This window comes from Ranitomeya imitator, chromosome 8, assembly GCF_032444005.1.
Source record: "Ranitomeya imitator isolate aRanImi1 chromosome 8, aRanImi1.pri, whole genome shotgun sequence".
NCBI lineage: Eukaryota > Metazoa > Chordata > Amphibia > Anura > Dendrobatidae > Ranitomeya > Ranitomeya imitator.
Window position 1 is genome coordinate 34,903,949 of NC_091289.1, and position 18,972 is coordinate 34,922,920.

General features: G+C 45.6%; 1 protein-coding gene across 15 annotated transcripts in view; it reads right to left on the reverse strand.

Moving 5' to 3' along the window:
* The window catches only part of CACNA1D (calcium voltage-gated channel subunit alpha1 D), a 316,153-nt gene that overhangs the window by 968 nt on the left and 296,213 nt on the right, over window positions 1–18,972 (reverse strand). For 9 of the 15 annotated variants that reach the window (XM_069736708.1, XM_069736714.1, XM_069736717.1 and 6 more), the window contains 7 exons: window positions 14,668–14,787; window positions 13,203–13,570; window positions 9,442–9,468; window positions 7,685–7,831; window positions 7,442–7,605; window positions 7,179–7,300; window positions 1,105–1,425 (listed from right to left, as the gene is read on the reverse strand). In XM_069736708.1, the coding sequence (XP_069592809.1) occupies window positions 1,105–1,425; window positions 7,179–7,300; window positions 7,442–7,605; window positions 7,685–7,831; window positions 9,442–9,468; window positions 13,203–13,570; window positions 14,668–14,787 (1,269 nt within the window). Of the gene's footprint in view, window positions 1–998; window positions 1,426–7,178; window positions 7,301–7,441; window positions 7,606–7,684; window positions 7,832–9,441; window positions 9,469–13,202; window positions 13,571–14,667; window positions 14,788–18,972 lie in introns of all 15 variants that reach the window. The other 6 variants (XM_069736711.1, XM_069736709.1, XM_069736718.1 and 3 more) reach the window with 2 other exon arrangements.

The window sequence follows — 18,972 nt, forward strand, 5'->3', positions numbered from 1 at the left end:
TTTAAAATAAATAAATTAGTAATCTTGTTTTTTGTAGACTTAAAAATAAATTGGTAATTTTGATTTTTTTTAGACCTTTCAAGAGGAGTTTTCAGCAGGCTCCTTATTATAACAGGCAGGACTGCAATGACTGATAACACCTCTACACACAGCTGATAACACAGGATCCACCATTCATCCCCTCTCCCTTTACAAGGATCTTTGCACACACTCCTTAGATGCTTCAATATAAATGATAGGGTCTGTTTATTGCTGCTAATGTTCATGTAATGATTCCTGAAACAACAGGAAGTTAGAGTCTTAAAAAAAGCTCCAAATGGCCAATGTGAAAATTGGAAGTTTTCGATTTTGTATTTTATAACATTTTGCCAATTTTTTTTTTTAAAATATATTTAACGTAAAAACCTGATTTAACCAATAGGTCATTTTGTGATGCCTTCCCTTTAAGGAATGAGAACTATGGATATGAATGACTGTGTAAATGAGCCCCTTCATATAGATCACCTCTGTACGGGTGACCCGACACCTCTGCTTTACCGTCTTGTTCCCTTCGTTTTACAACTTACGTTAGATAACATTGTAACAGTCCTATCCCCAGACAATCCATTATCAATTCTTCAGGACATGATAGAATTTATCTGACAAATTCTGTGTCATCAGCATAAGACCCTATTCAGAAGTCCGATTTTTTTTTTCTTAAAACAGAGATGGCGCATAGACTTCTGAATGAATCCTAAGGTGAATTCACATTGAATGTGCAGTGTCGGTTTTCCAGAAGCGCCATTAAATCTCTAATCCCCCGGGGGTTCAGCGGCAGACCCTCTCTCCATCTACTGGTATAGGATACGGAATATAACAAGTGCTGACTGCACTGTGAAGTAGACATACAATTCTGCCCCATGCATTAAGAGTGTTTGATTCTTGTGCTGCTGAGATCTCACTGCGTGAAGCCCACGGAGCAGCGATGTGCCATGTACCAGGTGGCTTCATGTACTCACTGGCCATGAACTGTCTCATCGCCCGGACTCATGAGTGACAGGTCCTCTTTGATTCAGACTTTAAAAGTAGGAAAGAGTTGCTCTGAACCTTTACTGGGGGACTTACGGCTTCCACAAGGCTGTCTGCGCTCCTCTGTTTGTCGCTCTGTTTGTTCCTGAATTCGTTGGGCACAGTCAGGTTGGATTGTGTAAATGTCCTATATGAAATATCTGTGTCGTCTGTGTACCATGAGCTCCTTTGCAAAGAGGGGAGACTCCCATTCATTTGCTCCTTAGATTCGGTGCGGTCTACCCGGATGAGAGGGGTGTAGAATGGGGTACGGTCCCGGTGGTTGGGAGTTGCCGGGGGAGTAGCCCAAGACCGAGTAGAGCGACAAGGCGAATGCTTCTGAGCTTTGCTGGAGTCCAGACCAGCCACCGCCATAATCTGGAAGAATGAATAATTCATTACTACAACAGACAGCATTTTTGTCATTAGGAGCAATTAGTAATAACGTGAAGCCGACGAGAACGACAGTGGCTCCTGTCACCAGTATAGAACGCGCAGCCGTACAGCCGCAGACGGCCTGGTCCACGTCGTGTCCGCTGGATCAAAATAGGATACCCCACTAGAGATATGGACCACGATCCGGTCACTTGGGGTCCATCCACCTCCACCGAGCAGTCTCCATAGTGAAGATCTAGAACTCTGGTGGATCTGGATCAGTAAATGTCCACCACAATATACCAGAACCTTACATTACTTGTACCTACCATTGTACAGGAGGTAGTTTATAGAGGGGTAGAGGAAGCAGTCACACCAGGGCATGGTGCCAGAGATGTCCAAAGACCCCACACTCCGGTATTTGGCAGGTGGGAGCCATACAACCCATCACTGGGTCTCAGGAGCTTCTGATAACAGAGTTCAGCCATAGTCAGTCATTTTCCTTAAATATACATATTTGTACGTGATGTAAATGTTGCTGTTCTCCTGAACCCGGCCTTCATTGGGCAACCCAGGAAACCATGGTTGTATGCCGCTGCCACTAGGCAACAAAGTTACACCCACCAACTGGCACAAAGCTGATCAGTTTTAGCTTAGTGACAGATCTGCGAGGCTGCTACATGGTTCTCCATTCATACCTTTGCCAAGTTCTACAGAGTTCACACCTACAACTCGTTGGATCCGAACCTTGGTAGAAAGGTCCAGCAAGCCACAGTGACCCAACCTCTGACTTGAGGATACTACTCCTTTTCCTCACCCTTGGAACTGCTTTTGGAGAACCCATGGTTTCCTGTGTCCCCCACTGAAGCGATACAGAAATTTAAGATTTTGGGTGCCTACCATAAAATCTCTTTCTCAGAGCCTTCATTGGGGGACACAGCACCCACGCTGGTTTAATGATGATTTTTGGTTATGTTATGATTGTTGTATTCATGTCACTTCTCCTACTGCTTTCTCACTAACCGATTAGCTCCTAGTCAGTTGGTGGGTATATTATACTCCTGAGGAGGAGTTAACTTTGTTTGCATAGTGTCAACCTCCCAGTGCCAGCAGCATACACCATGGTTCCAGTGTCCCCCAATAAAGGCTCCGAGCAAGATTTTAAAGTAGGTGCCCAAAATCTTCATTTTTTCCTTGAGCCTCTATGTTCCTGAGATATAGCCCCATCTTCTGTTTATATAAAAGTAGTATTTTAATCCAATAAGGGGGTGATCCTCGGAAAAGACACACCCACTTGGCTAAAAAATACTAGATCTATATACAGGAAAGAGTTGGCTATATCTCAGGAATGGAGGGACATAGGAACAAAAGAAAAACATCGCCGGATTCAGGAGAATAGCAGCATTTATACCAAGTAAAAATATATATATATATTTATGGCAAGTCCAATGCGGCAGCTTTGATTACGTTCTCACTCTCGGTACCTATAGATATAATTTCAGTACAACATCTGCTCAGTTACCGTAATATCACCAGTTCAGCGCTGACCATTAATAGTCACCAGGATGGAGCTAAGGCTTTGAGACACTAATACATTTGATGATGATGAATCGCAGGACTATGGACACAGATCTCATTACACTGCCCCGCCACAAGGTGAATGGGCTGCGTCACAGGAAAAAACAGCAATTTGGCAGGATGGGGAGAACAAACATTGGAGAATTACGCTTCATTAATAGGAGCAGCCAGGACTGATCTGTGGTCCAGACATAGATGACTTGTGACAGCCCGGAGAAGATGGAGACTTTGCAGCAGCATTACCTACAGATTCTGGAAAATGTCACATTAATGGAACGTGTCGTGCGGCTCTAGAACAGGAAATGCAGCTTTAAAGTGAGCACAGATGTCATATTAAACTTAAATGGACCAATATATCACGAGGAGACAGATTGTCCTCAGGGACGTGACCGCTGCAGCCCGACGCTCCCATTCATCTCTATCTGGCTGGGTATTAGGCGGTCACAGAGGTCCCACACCTTTCATACTTTTAGGACGCAAACGCCTTCAAAGCGGGTGTCCAGTCTACAAAAATGAGAACCCATCCACTTAATAGGTGATAATCGGTGGTCCCGCCAGCTTCAGAATTGCACTAGCAGGCGCTAAAGCATGGAGCCTGGAAGTGACTTAGGCAAGCGGCCACTCCGAGACTCGCCCTATACAACAGGCTCTAGACAACAGAATTAACAATCCCTCCTTTCTAGAGAAGAGAGAAGATTTTTCATAAGAGGTAAATTGCAAAGTTGCGTGTTTTTATAAGCATTTTTGCAATTTTATCTTCATTAATAAATCAGAAACAAACCCTTTAAATTATTTTTTTTAGAACTTTTTTCAATCTATTAGCAAGATCTATAGTACAAATAGAAATCTTGCAATTTTCATATCGGCCACTAGGCCTAAGGCTGTGTGCACACGTTCAGGAATTTTCGTGTTTTTTTTTTTTTTTTTGCTATAAAAACTCGATAAAACCACTAAAAAAAAAGCTTACATTAAGCATCCTATTATTAAAATGCATTCCGCATTTTTTGTGCACATGTTGCGTTTTTTTTCCGCGGCGGAATCGCATTCCGGAAAAAACGCAGCATGTTCATTCTTTGTGCGAAATCGCAGGAAGTATGCGGATCATGTGTGGTTGGTACCCAATGTGGAGGAGAGGAGACTCTCCTCCAGGCCCTGGGAACCATATAATTGTAAAAAAAAAAAAAGAATTAAAATAAAAAATTGTGATACTCTCTCCTTCCGGCGTCCCGCTCCTCACGTTTCCAGTGATGCTTTGCGGCAATGACCTGTGATGACGTAGTGGTCTCGCGAGATTGGTATGTCATCTGGGGTCATTGCCACTAGGCATTATTGGGAACGCGAGCATCGCGATGAGCGGGAAGACTACCGGAGACGCCAGAAGGTGAGAATATCACGATTTTTAATTTTTTTTATTATTTTTAACATTAGATCTTTTTACTATTGATGCTGCACAGGCAGCATCAATAGTAAAAAGTTGGTCACACTTGTCAAACAATATGTAGAGCAGCGGTTCTCAAGCTGGGGGTCGCGACCCCGAGGGGGGTCGAACGACCAAAACACAGGGGTCGCCACCAGTGGCGTAGGAAGGGGGGAGAAGAAAAAAAAAAAAAAAAGACGCCCCTTTAAATCTTCGGGCGGCGCCGTCCGCCGCCACGACCAGGGCCAGCTCCCCCCACCCCCGGGCCCCGCCCCTGCTCTAATACTCACCTCTATTGGTTCCTGCGGCGCCGGCAGCTGCAGCGTCCTCTGACTCTGCGATGTCTCAGAGGCAGAGGGCGCGATGACGTCACTACTGTGCGCGCCGCTCTGCCTCTCTGTCCTGAGCGTCGCAGAGCCGGAGAGACGCTGACTGCACCGGACCTGCGCTAGGAACGGGAGAGGTGAGGATTTTACTTTTTTTTTTTTTTTCTTTATGTCTGACTGGGGGCAATGCTGGACACACTGGGGCAATACTGGAGACCATGGGGCAGAATGCTGGACACACTGGGACAATACAGGAGACCATGTGGCAGAATGCTGGACACACTGGGGCAATACTGGAGACCATGGGGCAGATTGCTGGACACACTGGGGCAATACTGGAGACCATGGGGCAGAATGCTGGACACACTGGGGCAATACTGGAGACCATGGGGCAGAATGCTGGACACACTGGGGCAATACAGGAGACCATGGGGCAGATTGCTGGACACACTGGGGCAATACAGGAGACCATGGGGCAGATTGCTGGACACACTGGGACAATACAGGAGACCATGTGGCAGAATGCTGGACACACTGGGGCAATACAGGAGACCATGTGGCAGAATGCTGGACACACTGCGGCAATACTGGAGACCATGTGGCAGAATGCTGGACACACTGCGGCAATACTGGAGACCATGGGGCAGATTGCTGGACACACTGGGGCAATACAGGAGACCATGTGGCAGAATGCTGGACACACTGCGGCAATACTGGAGACCATGGGGCAGAATGCTGGACACACTGGGGCAATACAGGAGACCATGTGGCAGAATGCTGGACACACTGGGGCAATACTGGAGACCATGGGGCAGAATGCTGGACACACTGCGGCAATATTGGAGACCATGGGGCAAATTGCTGGACACACTGGGACAATACAGGAGACCATGTGGCAGAATGCTGGACACACGGGCAATACAGGAGACCATGGGGCAGATTGCTGGACACACTGGGGCAATACTGGAGACCATGTGGCAGATTGCTGGACACACTGGGGCAATACTGGAGACCATGGGGCAGATTGCTGGACACACTGGGGCAATACTGGAGACCATGTGGCAGATTGCTGGACACACTGGGGCAATACAGGAGACTACTATGGGGCAGATTGCTGGACACACTGGGGCAATACTGGAGACCATGGGGCAGAATGCTGGACACACTGGGGCAATACAGGAGACCATGGGGCAGATTGCTGGACACACTGGGGCAATACAGGAGACTACTATGGGGCAGATTGCTGGACACACTGGGGCAATACTGGAGACCATGGGGCAGAATGCTGGACACACTGGGGCAATACTGGAGACCATGGGGCAGATTGCTGGACACACTGGGGCAATACAGGAGACTATGGGGCAGATTGCTGGACACACTGGGGCAATACTGGAGACCCTTTGGCAGATTTCTGGACACATTGAGGCAATGCTGGAGACCCTGGGGCAGACTTCTGGACACACTGGGGCAATGCTGGACACTGGGGCAGATTGCTGGACACTGGGGGTAATATGCTGGACACACTGGGGCAGATTGCTGGACAACATGGGGGTAATATGCTGGACACACTGGGGGCAGGACTTGAGGAATGGGCAGAATGTAGATACGGGGCATGATTGGAGACACGGGGCAGGATTGGATCATGGGGCAGGACGGATACGATGGAGGCTGGTGGGGCAGGATGGGGAGATCATATGGAGTAGAATGGATACTCATGAGGGCAGGATGCGAGAACATATGGCTGGAGCCAGGAATGAGATAAACGGGGCCAGGGTGGGGAATAGTGTTACCATAGGCATAATAGGGGATAATTAAGGGATATTATTACTGCAGTGATGTATTTATTTTATTTTTTGAGTATACTGTTTTAAATGGGGGGGCAGTCCTGTTACTGTGCAGAGTGACACTATATCGCCTTTTTATCTTCATGTGGTGTAATGTAGAAGTTGTGAAAAATTAAGTAATGTGTTCTGCAAGCGGAGCTCTAGATAACTGTGTTATTTCCTGCAGAAACGAGTCCTGGCTGGAAGGAATGATGGCGGTCTGTGCTGGATGAAAGATGAAGGACTTCACCTAGAGACGTCACTGGTGAGTCAGTGTTACCTATACACTGACACTATACACTGTATACTATATAGAGGTCCTGTGTATAATGTCACCAGTGATCTCTGTATTACCTCTATACATAATGCATATCAGATATTTACATTCCGAATCATAACTAATAAAATTACAGTTTTAAAGTAGCCACCAAAATTATTTTTTGGGTTGGGGGTCACCGCAACATGAGGAACTGTATTGCGGGGTCACGGCATTAGAAAGGTTGAGAACCACTGATGTAGAGTAAGGAATGCCACATCAATTTGTTGAGTTGGGGGAGGTCGCCATGCCACAATTACGAGCATGTAACATCTGTACGATTGTGAGACATGTACCTGCTGCTGCATTAGATGGAGGGGTAATGCCGTGCGGTGATGAAAGGCCGGGGACAGAGGGATGTCATCATGACTGCTTTGTCTTCGGAGGCATTCAAAATTAAATGAAGATCTTCTGTTTGCTGGAAAATGGAGAAAAAACAAGACAATGAGGTACCGGCCGTCCCCCGTCCCTCCCTGCACCGGCGGCACGGTTCATGAGGTCATCAGTTTAAGAATGGCCCAAATCTCCTGATCACACTCTTCGTAGGGAATCTACTCACATGGAGGAGTTGGGGGCAGTAATCTCCGTCTCGGTGACTTTCTAGACTCATAACATATGTGAGGATCATCTTCTTCAAAGAAGCTGTGCGGGTGATGGTAGCCTTTGGGTCTCTCGTAGTCGAGGTCGTTGGCTGGATACAACGCCGGTTCCTCATACAGTTGCCTGAATTAAGGGTTGTCATTAGTTTCCGGAATTGTAGTGGTAGTAAAGACTGGGTATTATGAAGAGCTGGACTCCGCACCTGTCTCCTGAGAGCATGATGTCCTCCTCATAGCACTCGTCTCCACTGTAGTACTCCGGCTCCCCAAGGTAAGGATCCTCGCTGTAGTCTAAGAAGTCGGGATCTTCACGGAAGATGACCGGTAGGTTTCTTTCTCCAGACTCCGATCTAAGGTAATAAAAAGCAGTAGATCACAGGGAGCGTCTCCAGTCCTTAATGGGTTAAATAATAAAAATTACTAATTTCATGGGCCGAGATTAAGGCCGAATTAACACATCTGCATATGTGCGGCCCACCGAAGGTCTACTGACCCACACTAACAGGCTCTGACGGATAACAGGGTGACAGTTCAAATCAAGAGACCTCGGTCAAATTGTGGTCCGCACACAGGCCTTGAAATAGGGACGTGGAAGGAAGGCCAAGTTCTCACGCTCATTATTTGGTCGGTATCTGACATCAGTATTTGTAAGCCAAAACCAGGTTCCATTCCTGGTTTTGGTCTACAAATACTGACCAAATACTGAATGTGGCCTAAGACAAAAAGTTGGACCGGCCCATCAGAGGAACCTTCGTTGAGTCCAAACTCTAACAAAGGATGGCTCTACATGTGCTGTATAGATTGACGTGCTAAATTCCTATGCTGTCCCCGAGAACCTCACACTAAGGAAGTGTTGTTTTTGGAGAAAAAAAAAACTATCTTAACATGCAACCAATATAACATTTTTTTTTATATATAATAACTCCGCCAGACCCAAAGCTTCAATGCCAGCGCTCCCCGGTGTTCTCTTGGCATTGGAGCGACTGGGGGTCATTATGATAACAACACAGTAATGGGGGACAGAACAGTTCCTAATGTGATCATTCTGTCTCCATACAGCATCATCTTATCAGCAGCACATCCTGTTTACATGGGTCAATGTGCTGCCGAGAACAAAAATCATCGCACCTGAGGAACGAGTGTTCTGCTCGATCGTCGTATGATTGACGGCCTATTTAGATGGACCAGTAATTAGGAACAAGTGTTCCCATGAACACTCAGGCTGAAAAAAGACCAAGTTCAATCTTTTTTCACCAATTATAGACTAGTTGGACAATGATTGGCGTGTCTACTTTGTGGATCTGGTTCCATGAGTTGTGTCCATTTAGGGTCTGATATTATCAATACTGATTGGTCAACACTCACCCTATGGACATTAGCATGATACCGCCCACTTACACGCCCACGAGGAGCAGCACAATGCACAGTACCAAAGGGAAATGCAGGAGAAATATTTTATGGGGAACGAAAGTATTCTGTAAGGGTACGTTCACAGGAATATGTTCCCAAAATCTCATTACCACGCTACAAGGAAAACATGGCGCTGCAGATGTAATGCGGGACGACAATTTACGCTGCAGATATCACCTGTTGCGATGTGATGGTGACACGTGCGGAAAATCTGCTGCTTTTCCCACAATAAAACCCACAGTAGAGGAGGAACGTACGCTAAGACGGGAGGCCTTCTTTAATGCCCCCCTGCTCAGAATTATGTGGGTACATGGACATGAGCCAATTTTTTCCTACAAATATCTGCGATTGGCAAATTTGAGGTTGAGGATTTGGAATAATCAAACTCGTCATCGGCTTTGAGATCAAGTCGTGGTTGGCAGTGAATAGTATACGGTATATACAATACACAGCATGCAGACACTACAGCCGGGCATGTAATAACTACTCGCCTTCGCATATATTGTATGGCACAAGCAGCTATCTCACCCACGGACACAGAGGAACATACCTAATATAACTCTCATAATAGCGGGTCCTATCCACGAAAGCCATACAAATATGGGAAGATATTTATTAGACAGGGAATAAATATCAGTTATTACATATCTAGACGGCACAAAGTGGCACAAATGCAGTGAAAAAGAAGAAGACACCGACCTGTAGAGGGTCTAAGAAGAGAAAGATTAACACTTCATGCAATTAGTGCCATATACAAGATAACAACAGTGCTCAGATATAGGAGCGTAAAGAATGGTGCCCAGATGAGGGTGAGAAAACAAAGGCGTAGACCCAAAATCACCCCCAAACTTCTGCTTCCACAGCTCCTGCACCCATTGATCTATGAAGCCGGACAGAATGGAATAAACCTGCCCATGAATGGTGCCCAGATAAGAAGAGTCATTGACGGCTTGGTGGCACATGCCAGGAGTGATCCTCTGTGCCAGGGAGAAAGCCACCGGAGGCTGAGCATTGCAGCACCAAACTCTTGTTGTCTGTGGGCAGCTATAATGGTAGGACCCCATAGTGCAGCTCAAAAAATGGACCCATGAGTGAGTGCACTGAAGAGAATACCCCTTAAGGGCTTATTCGTACTCTGTGGTGGGTGTCTGCGGCTTTCATCCGTATTCAGCAGCCGCACCAGGGGCCCTCACCTAAACCCATGCGTCAGATCATAGACATGGTATAGCGTAGGATCCCCCGACCACATCAGCCGCTTTCATCAGCATGCAGCAGCCGCACCAGGGGGCCCTCACCTAAACCCATGTGTCTGATCATAGACATGGTATAGGGTAGGATCCCCCGACCACATCAGCTGCTTTCATCCATTTTCAGCAGCCGCACCAGGGGGCCCTCACCTAAACCCATGTGTCAGATCATAGACATGGTATAGCGTAGGATCCCCCGACCACATCAGCCGCCCCAGGGGCCCTCACCTAAACCCATGTGTCAGATCATAGACATGGTTTAGGGTAGGATCCCCCGACCACATCAGCTGCTTTCATCCGTATTCAGCAGCCGCACCAGGGGGCCCTCACCTAAACCCATGCGTCAGATCATAGACATGGTATAGCGTAAGATCCCCCGACCACATCAGCCGCTTTCATCAGCATGCAGCAGCCGCACCAGGGGGCCCTCACCTAAACCCATGTGTCTGATCATAGACATGGTATAGCGTAAGATCCCCCGACCACATCAGCCGCTTTCATCAGCATGCAGCAGCCGCACCAGGGGGCCCTCACCTAAACCCATGTGTCAGATCATAGACATGGTATAGCGTAGGATCCCCCGACCACATCAGCCGCCCCAGGGGCCCTCACCTAAACCCATGTGTCAGATCATAGACATGGTTTAGGGTAGGATCCCCCGACCACATCAGCTGCTTTCATCCATTTTCAGCAGCCGCTCCAGGGGCCCTCACCTAAACCCATGTGTCTGATCATAGACATGGTATAGGGTAGGATCCCCCGACCACATCAGCTGCTTTCATCCATTTTCAGCAGCCGCTCCAGGGGCCCTCACCTAAACCCATGTGTCAGATCATAGACATGGTATAGCGTAGGATCCCCCGACCACATCAGCCGCCCCAGGGGCCCTCACCTAAACCCATGTGTCTGATCATAGACCTGGTTTAGGGTAGGATCCCCCGACCACATCAGCTGCTTTCATCCGTATTCAGCAGCCGCTCCAGGGGGCCCTCACCTAAACCCATGTGTCTGATCATAGACATGGTATAGGGTAGGATCCCCCGACCACATCAGCCGCTCCAGGGGCCCTCACCTAAACCCATGTGTCTGATCATAGACATGGTATAGGGTAGGATCCCCCGACCACATCAGCTGCTTTCATCCATTTTCAGCAGCCGCACCAGGGGGCCCTCACATAAACCCATGCGTCAGATCATAGACATGGTATAGGGTAGGATCCCCCGACCACATCAGCCGCATTCATCCGCATGCAGCAGCCGCTCCAGGGGCCCTCAACCAAAACCCATGTGTCTGATCATAGACATAGTATAGGGTAGGATCCCCCGACCACATCAGCCGCCCCAGGGGCCCTCACCTAAACCCATGTGTCTGATCATAGACATAGTATAGGGTAGGATCCCCCGACCACATCAGCTGCTTTCATCCATTTTCAGCAGCCGCTCCAGGGGCCCTCACATAAACCCATGCGTCAGATCATAGACATGGTATAGGGTAGGATCCCCCGACCACATCAGCCGCTTTCATCCGCATGCAGCAGCCGCTCCAGGGGCCCTCACCTAAACCCATGTGTCTGATCATAGACATAGTATAGGGTAGGATCCCCCGACCACATCAGCCGCTCCAGGGGCCCTCACCTAAACCCATGTGTCTGATCATAGACATAGTATAGGGTAGGATCCCCCGACCACATCAGCCGCCCCAGGGGCCCTCACCTAAACCCATGTGTCTGATCATAGACATAGTATAGGGTAGGATCCCCCGACCACATCAGCTGCTTTCATCCATTTTCAGCAGCCGCTCCAGGGGCCCTCACATAAACCCATGCGTCAGATCATAGACATGGTTATAACTTATCAGTGAGGCTTTGTCCACATTTGATCATGCCTTCAGTTTATAGCAGACATCACGCTCTACTGGATCAGTTGCATAAAAGATACCCCCAGTGTGAACACAGCCCCCACATTAACATATATCCATTATGGACCAGCAAATTATTAGCTCCTATAAAAACCCTATGGGAGGAAAAAGCAATTTAGGGATTTTTTGTGTCATTTTGCACAAATCTAAGATGTGTAAAACTATTCATTATGTAAAATATAGATTTATTTTACCGATATACAACTAATGCCATGGCTATGAATTAATAAGACAATTTAAAGGGGATCATCCAGCCTTTTGAAATGTTGATATGGCATCGTGGCTGAGAAATATGGCACAAACAATGTATGAACCTGCCTGAAACCTGAAGGATAGGCCTAAATTTACTAAATGTATAACCTCTTTTTAATAATTGCTTTATCTTGAGGGGTATATGTACTTATCATGGGTGGTCCATGAGAACAAAGCCTTTATGGGGCTGTAATTCCAAGCTGTATTCACTCACATTGATCACTACGGTAGCTGCGCCCCTTTGTCCTACCAAACGTCCAACAGTAACATGGTGGGCATATCCTTTAACTGGAATCCATCAGCAGCTTTTTGCAATGTATTCTGGAAGCAACATGATACAGGGGCTGAGACCCCGATTCCATCAATGTGTTACTTATTAGGCTGTGTGTTGCTGTTTCAATACAATCAGTGTTTTACCAGCAGGAGATTAACACTACAGGACTAGGTGTCTTGTGCTTCCTAGTCAACTGCTCAGAGTAACCCCACCCTCATCACTGATTGGCAGCTTTTTGTCAATGTACAAAGAATGCGGCCAATCACTTGTGTGGGCGGGGTTATACACAGCTCCGCATTCAGAGAACTGCAGCAGAGAAAACTGATTGCATCAAAATGATAGCAAGTGATATATCGTTGGAATCAGAGTCTCAGTCCCTGCATCACCATGCTGCTTTCAGATTACATAGCAAACATCTGGTGACAGATTCCCTTTAAAGATCACTCCCCTAGATTGTGCCTCGTTCAAAGTGGTCTATAATACAAAGATTCTGTCTTTGATGTTTTTCAAATCTCAGCTTCACACACCAACCTCTCATGCCCCGAACTAGCACCAGCTTTGCCCTGAGTGCTCCTTTATTAACCCCATATAACACACCTGAACTCTTAACATGGGCATTACCTCTTTATACTGGACTTTCTTGGTTTCTCGTAGTCATTTCTAGCGTACGGGTAGTAACCGTTCTGGGACGTGTGATCATGGACTAACAGACTGGCATGTTTCCCATTCATAGGTTTGAACACGTTGGCGTTATTTAGGTTGGCATTTGTGGAGTTGGACACATGTTTCCCAGAGTATTCGTGGTTATGATGGTTGTGATGTATGGAGTTTCCAGCGTGGGAATATACAGACTTGTCAGTGTCGCTGCCAGAGCGTATCGAGGGTCTCTGCACATGTAAGGGACGCCGGGTGGTATTGGTTTGCTGGTAGGAATCACGTCTATCATTGGCCACGTGATTGAGATGGTTTCCAAACAGACCACCATTTCTCTGCAAACAAAAAGATTTCAAGAAGCCAAAGTTAGATAAAGACATTTCATTCCATATATCTACATTTCCCCACTGCAACGCACGGTTAATTTTTTTTAATTACAATTTATACATTTTTTTCTCCTGTCTGCATCGTGTTCTCATCTCGAGGATGTCACTTGCACAGATGTAGCCTTCAAAAGGTTGTGCAGTTTAGGATTCTCATGTCAAAGAGCAGCATATCTCCCCTTAAAAAGAAAGAGGCATGGATATTCACACTGCCCAATCCTTCTCTCCCCCATCATCTGTCAAGGGAGAGTTGGGAAGTGCCCATGCATGTCAGCAGGTCGTCTGGTCCTACCAAAATCATCAGGTTTCCGATGACTTTTATTTAATATGTATGAGAACCTTAACATTAATTAGCCTTCCCCTGACTCCTATTGCAAAGACTAATTATATCCTATGTGTTGCATTTTCAGCTTGCCTCCTGCTTGTAATAAGTTTATAAGAAGCAGCTCTTACAAGCAGAAGGCAGGCCAAAGCTATTGAAATTCATAGGATAATCTGCACACAGTACTCACGGATATTATAAACAAGCAGTGTGAGTCAGGGGAGCTGTATAACTCTGCTGGTAATCACTGTGTGAACTCACCTACTTACCATATTACTGCCCTGATATAAGGCAGATATAAATAGATACAAAGAGGAGGTGATGGCTAGGAAGGGGTGATGTCTATGAGCTGCCTGGAGGTATTTGATGGCAATCGTGTCATTTTTTTTCATAAGAAGTCAGAGATTGACCTACTGTTTACACATAAGATCATGAACTGGAGCGGTGGTCACACTAGAGAGGACAGCTGCCCATAATGAAAGGTCGCAGCCGAGTTGGGGTGAAACAAATTACATACCAAGAATATTACTGGTAAACTGGAATTACAGGTGCAAAAATATAATTTTCTAGAGTGCTACTCTAAAGCTAAACCAGTGCTACATGTCAGAACAATTGAGCCAAGTCTGCGGACTAAGCCTAAAGTTCAGGACGCTTAGTTTGAGCATTATTTCAGGTTCCTGCCACTCTCCATCTCTGTAACGTTGTAAGTGGCGAGTATTATAGCTACCCTGTATATATCATCTTCTTCTTCCTCGTGGTTGTTTTGCTCCGGCTCGTCATCTTGCAGGTCACATGATATTGCTCGGCGAATTTCAGGGCCAATGTCATGAAGTGTTCTTAGTCCAGCCTGGATAAAAAGCAACAAAAATAAAGCTCGACCCTCAAAAAGGTGTTTGATCTATATAAATGAGAGCAGCGTCACTGTGATGAAACAATGATTGAAAAACTATTCTACAGCCCCGATACAACCACAAACTCCTGCTTATTGTTTTTTCCTATCATAATGAAAAAAAAAATTAAGAAAAATATAGAGAAATCTCGGGAGATCAGACATGTTCCCCTTTCTCTTCGGTGTCCTAAGGATGGCTGTAAGGCAAATAGCTGCGGCAGGATCCTCTCCCCATGCTCGAAGATCAATAGAGCAAAACAACACCAAGTTCCGCTCACTTGGCTAATGGGACAGGGTTTCAGCCGGTCAACAGAATAAGTCTAGGTGTGATCCGATTCTCTCAGATGAGAAGATGGAGAGAAAAAAAGGTCTCCATCTTTTCCATTGTGTCAGTGCACGGAAATCAGACTGCACTCAGATGTCATCCGAGTGCTCTCCGAAGTTTTCCATAGCCAAGTGCGATTTGAATATCGGATCAAACTTGGGCATGCAGGGTTTTTTTTTTCCTCGTGACAGTGAATTGATAAAATAGAAAATGCTGCAGACTAACAGTAAGGATAATTATATTTCTTGATTAAAAAGAACTTGCTACTTGCTTAAAAAAACTTATTTAAATGTCTTGTAAAAAATCTGTGAGTTTTCCCTATTCTGCCACGGTTTTCCTTTTTGTGCTTCATCGCTCCATTACAGAGATATTCACATTTGCTGGAGTGAAATCTCGGCTTGTAGTGCAGCCCGGTGTTTCTTCAGAGTCTTCTATGGAGGTGTGAGCTTTCAACCCTTCCTTCCAGGCGCTGCCAATCACAAAAGTCTATCAGTCTCAGATAAGCTGTGATTGGCAGCGTCTGGGAGGGTGGGGTCAAAGAGCGCGACCCCCAAGGAAGACTCTAAAGAAACACCCAGTCGGTCTGCAAGCTGAGATTTCACATACTGCGCTCCAAAAACAACAAATGTGAATATCTCTGCAATGAAGCGACACAGAGCAAAATGGAAAAGAGCGGCAGAATCAGGGGAACTCAGGGATAATAATAACATGGTATTTAACTCACCTTTTTAGCAATTGACAGGTCCTCTTTAATTTAAACATTAATTTCTAGATTTACTGCTGTGGCTTCCACTCATACTGGGACTAAAACCAGGCAGCTGAATCTATTGTATGGCAGATCCTACAGACACCATTGACTCATAATGCGGTTTGCTTGGTTCTGCAATTGGTCTAAATTTTTTTGCAAAACATGTGAAGCGGGATTTGAAAACCTCATTCACTTGTATAGTACTGTAAATTGCACTGCCGATCCGCACCCAATTTTGAAAGTGTGAACATACGCTAAGACTCTGATTCGCAAAGATTGGCATTTTGAAAGCCCATCTTAACGAGGGGCGCGCAGGAGTAAGATGCAGTAAATTCATTATAGGGTGCATGCCACTTAATGAATTTGGCGCCTCTCATCAGTGGTGTGCGCCTCGTCAGAAATGATACTCTAGTCAGTGACATAAGAAACATTGCCGCTTGTGATGAATTTGCCCTCTCCTGGCATCTCTCCAGTGTCACTCATTTTTCCCGGGCGGTCCAAAATTTACGTGAAAATGTAGATCACTAAATTGTTGCGCACCTTCACTTTGCGCAAGCACTTTACAAACTTTCAAAGTGTTTTACTCCAGTTTTCTGGTGTAAACATATGGATGAACCCAAGGCCTAAGTGCTTTTTCACACATTGCGTTTTTGATGCTTTTTTCCGTGCTTTTTGTTTAGCTGCCTTTTTTTTTTTTTTTTTTTTTTTACAGAACAGAAAAATGAATGAGCTTTCTAAAATCTCATTCACCTGCTGCATCTTTTTTCCTTACATTTTGATGTTTAACTTGCGGACTTTAAAAATGTAGCATGGCAATTCTTTTAGCATTTTTACTGCAGTTTTTCACCCATTGAGACCAAAATTGGTTACGAGCAAAAAAAAATTAAATTCATATCAAATCTATGACCAATCCCAATTAAAATCTGCGGCATGTCCCGTTTTTGAAACGGTGTCCGCATGTATATGTCTGTGAATTTTCAGTGTGGAATTGGCAATGAAAATCTGCATCTGGGAATTAAAGGGGTATTCTCATCTCCAAGATCCTATCCCAATATGTAGTAGGTATAATAATAATAATATTAGCAAATACCTCCAATTAGAAATGTAGTATAGTTCTTCTGATTCGTTTTGTCACTTACCCCATATACAGGGCATTGCAGTAGCTTAGGTATCCATGGTTGCAACCATGGATACCTAAGTTAACTAGTTGCTAGTGGTCGTAACTATGGATACTACAGTGTCCTGCACATGGAATAAGTGACAAAGTGAATCAGAAGAACTATACTACATTTCTAATTGGAGATATTTATGAATATTATGATTTTTACACCTACTACATATTGGGATAGGATCTCGGAGATGGAAATACCCTCTTAACCCCTAAATCTAGATTGATTTATGTTGCTGATGGTTCATTAATACGCCGTTTGCACAGATATCACTGTACTCCCTAACATTACAGCTCTCGCTGACTTTCCACATCTGTGCCGTCGCCTTGTATTACTTCTGACTAATCTCTTGTTTAAAGCGGGGGCAAGAATACTAAATAGCACTCATCAAAATGGGGCTCCTGCTCGGAGGTGGAATATTGAAATATGTAATTATGGAAGCACTTAACCATACACTGTGTATAATTACGCTTCATGGGCACAGTAAGGGCATGAAATGACTGTGCCCCACCGAAAGGAAGAAAAGAATAAGCCGAGGATTTGAAGGAGTGTAAGGCAGAGTTTTCTATAGCTTTCAAACAGCGCAGCCTGGCAGCGGAGGTGAGCAGCGGAGGCCGGCAGCGGAGCGGAGCCGCTGTAACATTTGGAATTTGTGGTGCTAAAAACCATTTTATTTTTTACTCCAAAAATATTTAGAAAAAATAATTTATATTATAGGAGTTACATTTGGGCTTGGGATGTGATAAAATACACCAGTAGAGTACGGGTGTGAAGGAGCCCAGGGTTGTAACATAAAGCAATGGAGCTCAATAGAAGAACTGGAAGTGGGAGCCAAAGCCCCCAATCCTGTGCTTTTACGGGAACAGAGAGCTCTCGCTTTTCTCAAGCAGTGACAACCAATTGTCCCTCTTAAGACCCTTCAAAAGACCCCCTATAGCTACTGAGCCCGACAGGAACTGTTCTACCCTCTGCCCTGGGACTATGCCACCATAGGGCGCTGTGATAGACGGCACGTGTGCTCTGCAGATCCACCTTTACACAATCTTACATCTTAAGACCTCATTCAGACAACCGATTTTTCCACGTACAAGAAAAACAGTCTGATCAGAGTGTGGCCCAACTGTCATCCAATTTTCAACAACGTGGAGAAATTAAAAAAAAAAAAAATCTCCATCTTCTCCATTCTGACAGTCCATGAAAATCGGGCCACACTCGGATGCCATCTAACTGCAGTCTGATTTTATTTCAAGGACCCATTGACTTGCAGTGCCAATTTTGATCCGACCCACAGATCAAAATCAAACATGTCTCTGCAATTTGCCATGGACCTCTCAAACATGTGCGTGGCCCCACGGACTATCACAGGTACGAGGGAAAGTCACGGATAGCACTTGAACGCAAAAACTGGATGTCTTATTTATGAGGCCTAAGGGACATTTACACTGCAAGATCATCATGAATGAGTTGTTAAAAATGCCCATTTCACAACTAAACAGCTGCCGATCACCTGGCGAATGAGAAAAACGCTTGTTCACCAGATGAAATGATCGCTTATGCAGCATTAAAAAAAATCGTTCTCGGTGGTGCATCGTCCTGTGTAAACAGGAATCCCGTTGACGAGAACCATGTCAGCCTATGTGCACTGAGCAATCTAGTACAGATCGCATAGTGCTCAGCATTTGCTTTGGTCTGTAGTGTAAACAGGGGATCAAACGACCACTGATCGGTAAAAGTTTACCACTGCTTGGTCGTAACATGCCACCGGTCAGTCTAAATGGACCCTTTAGACAGTGTTTAAGAAGAGCTGCCCTTTATCAGCTAAGAATGGTGCATGTTGCTTTAAGACTATGGAAGGGAGTCAGAATAAATTAGGGAGTGGCATGAATGTAATGTTTCACCCA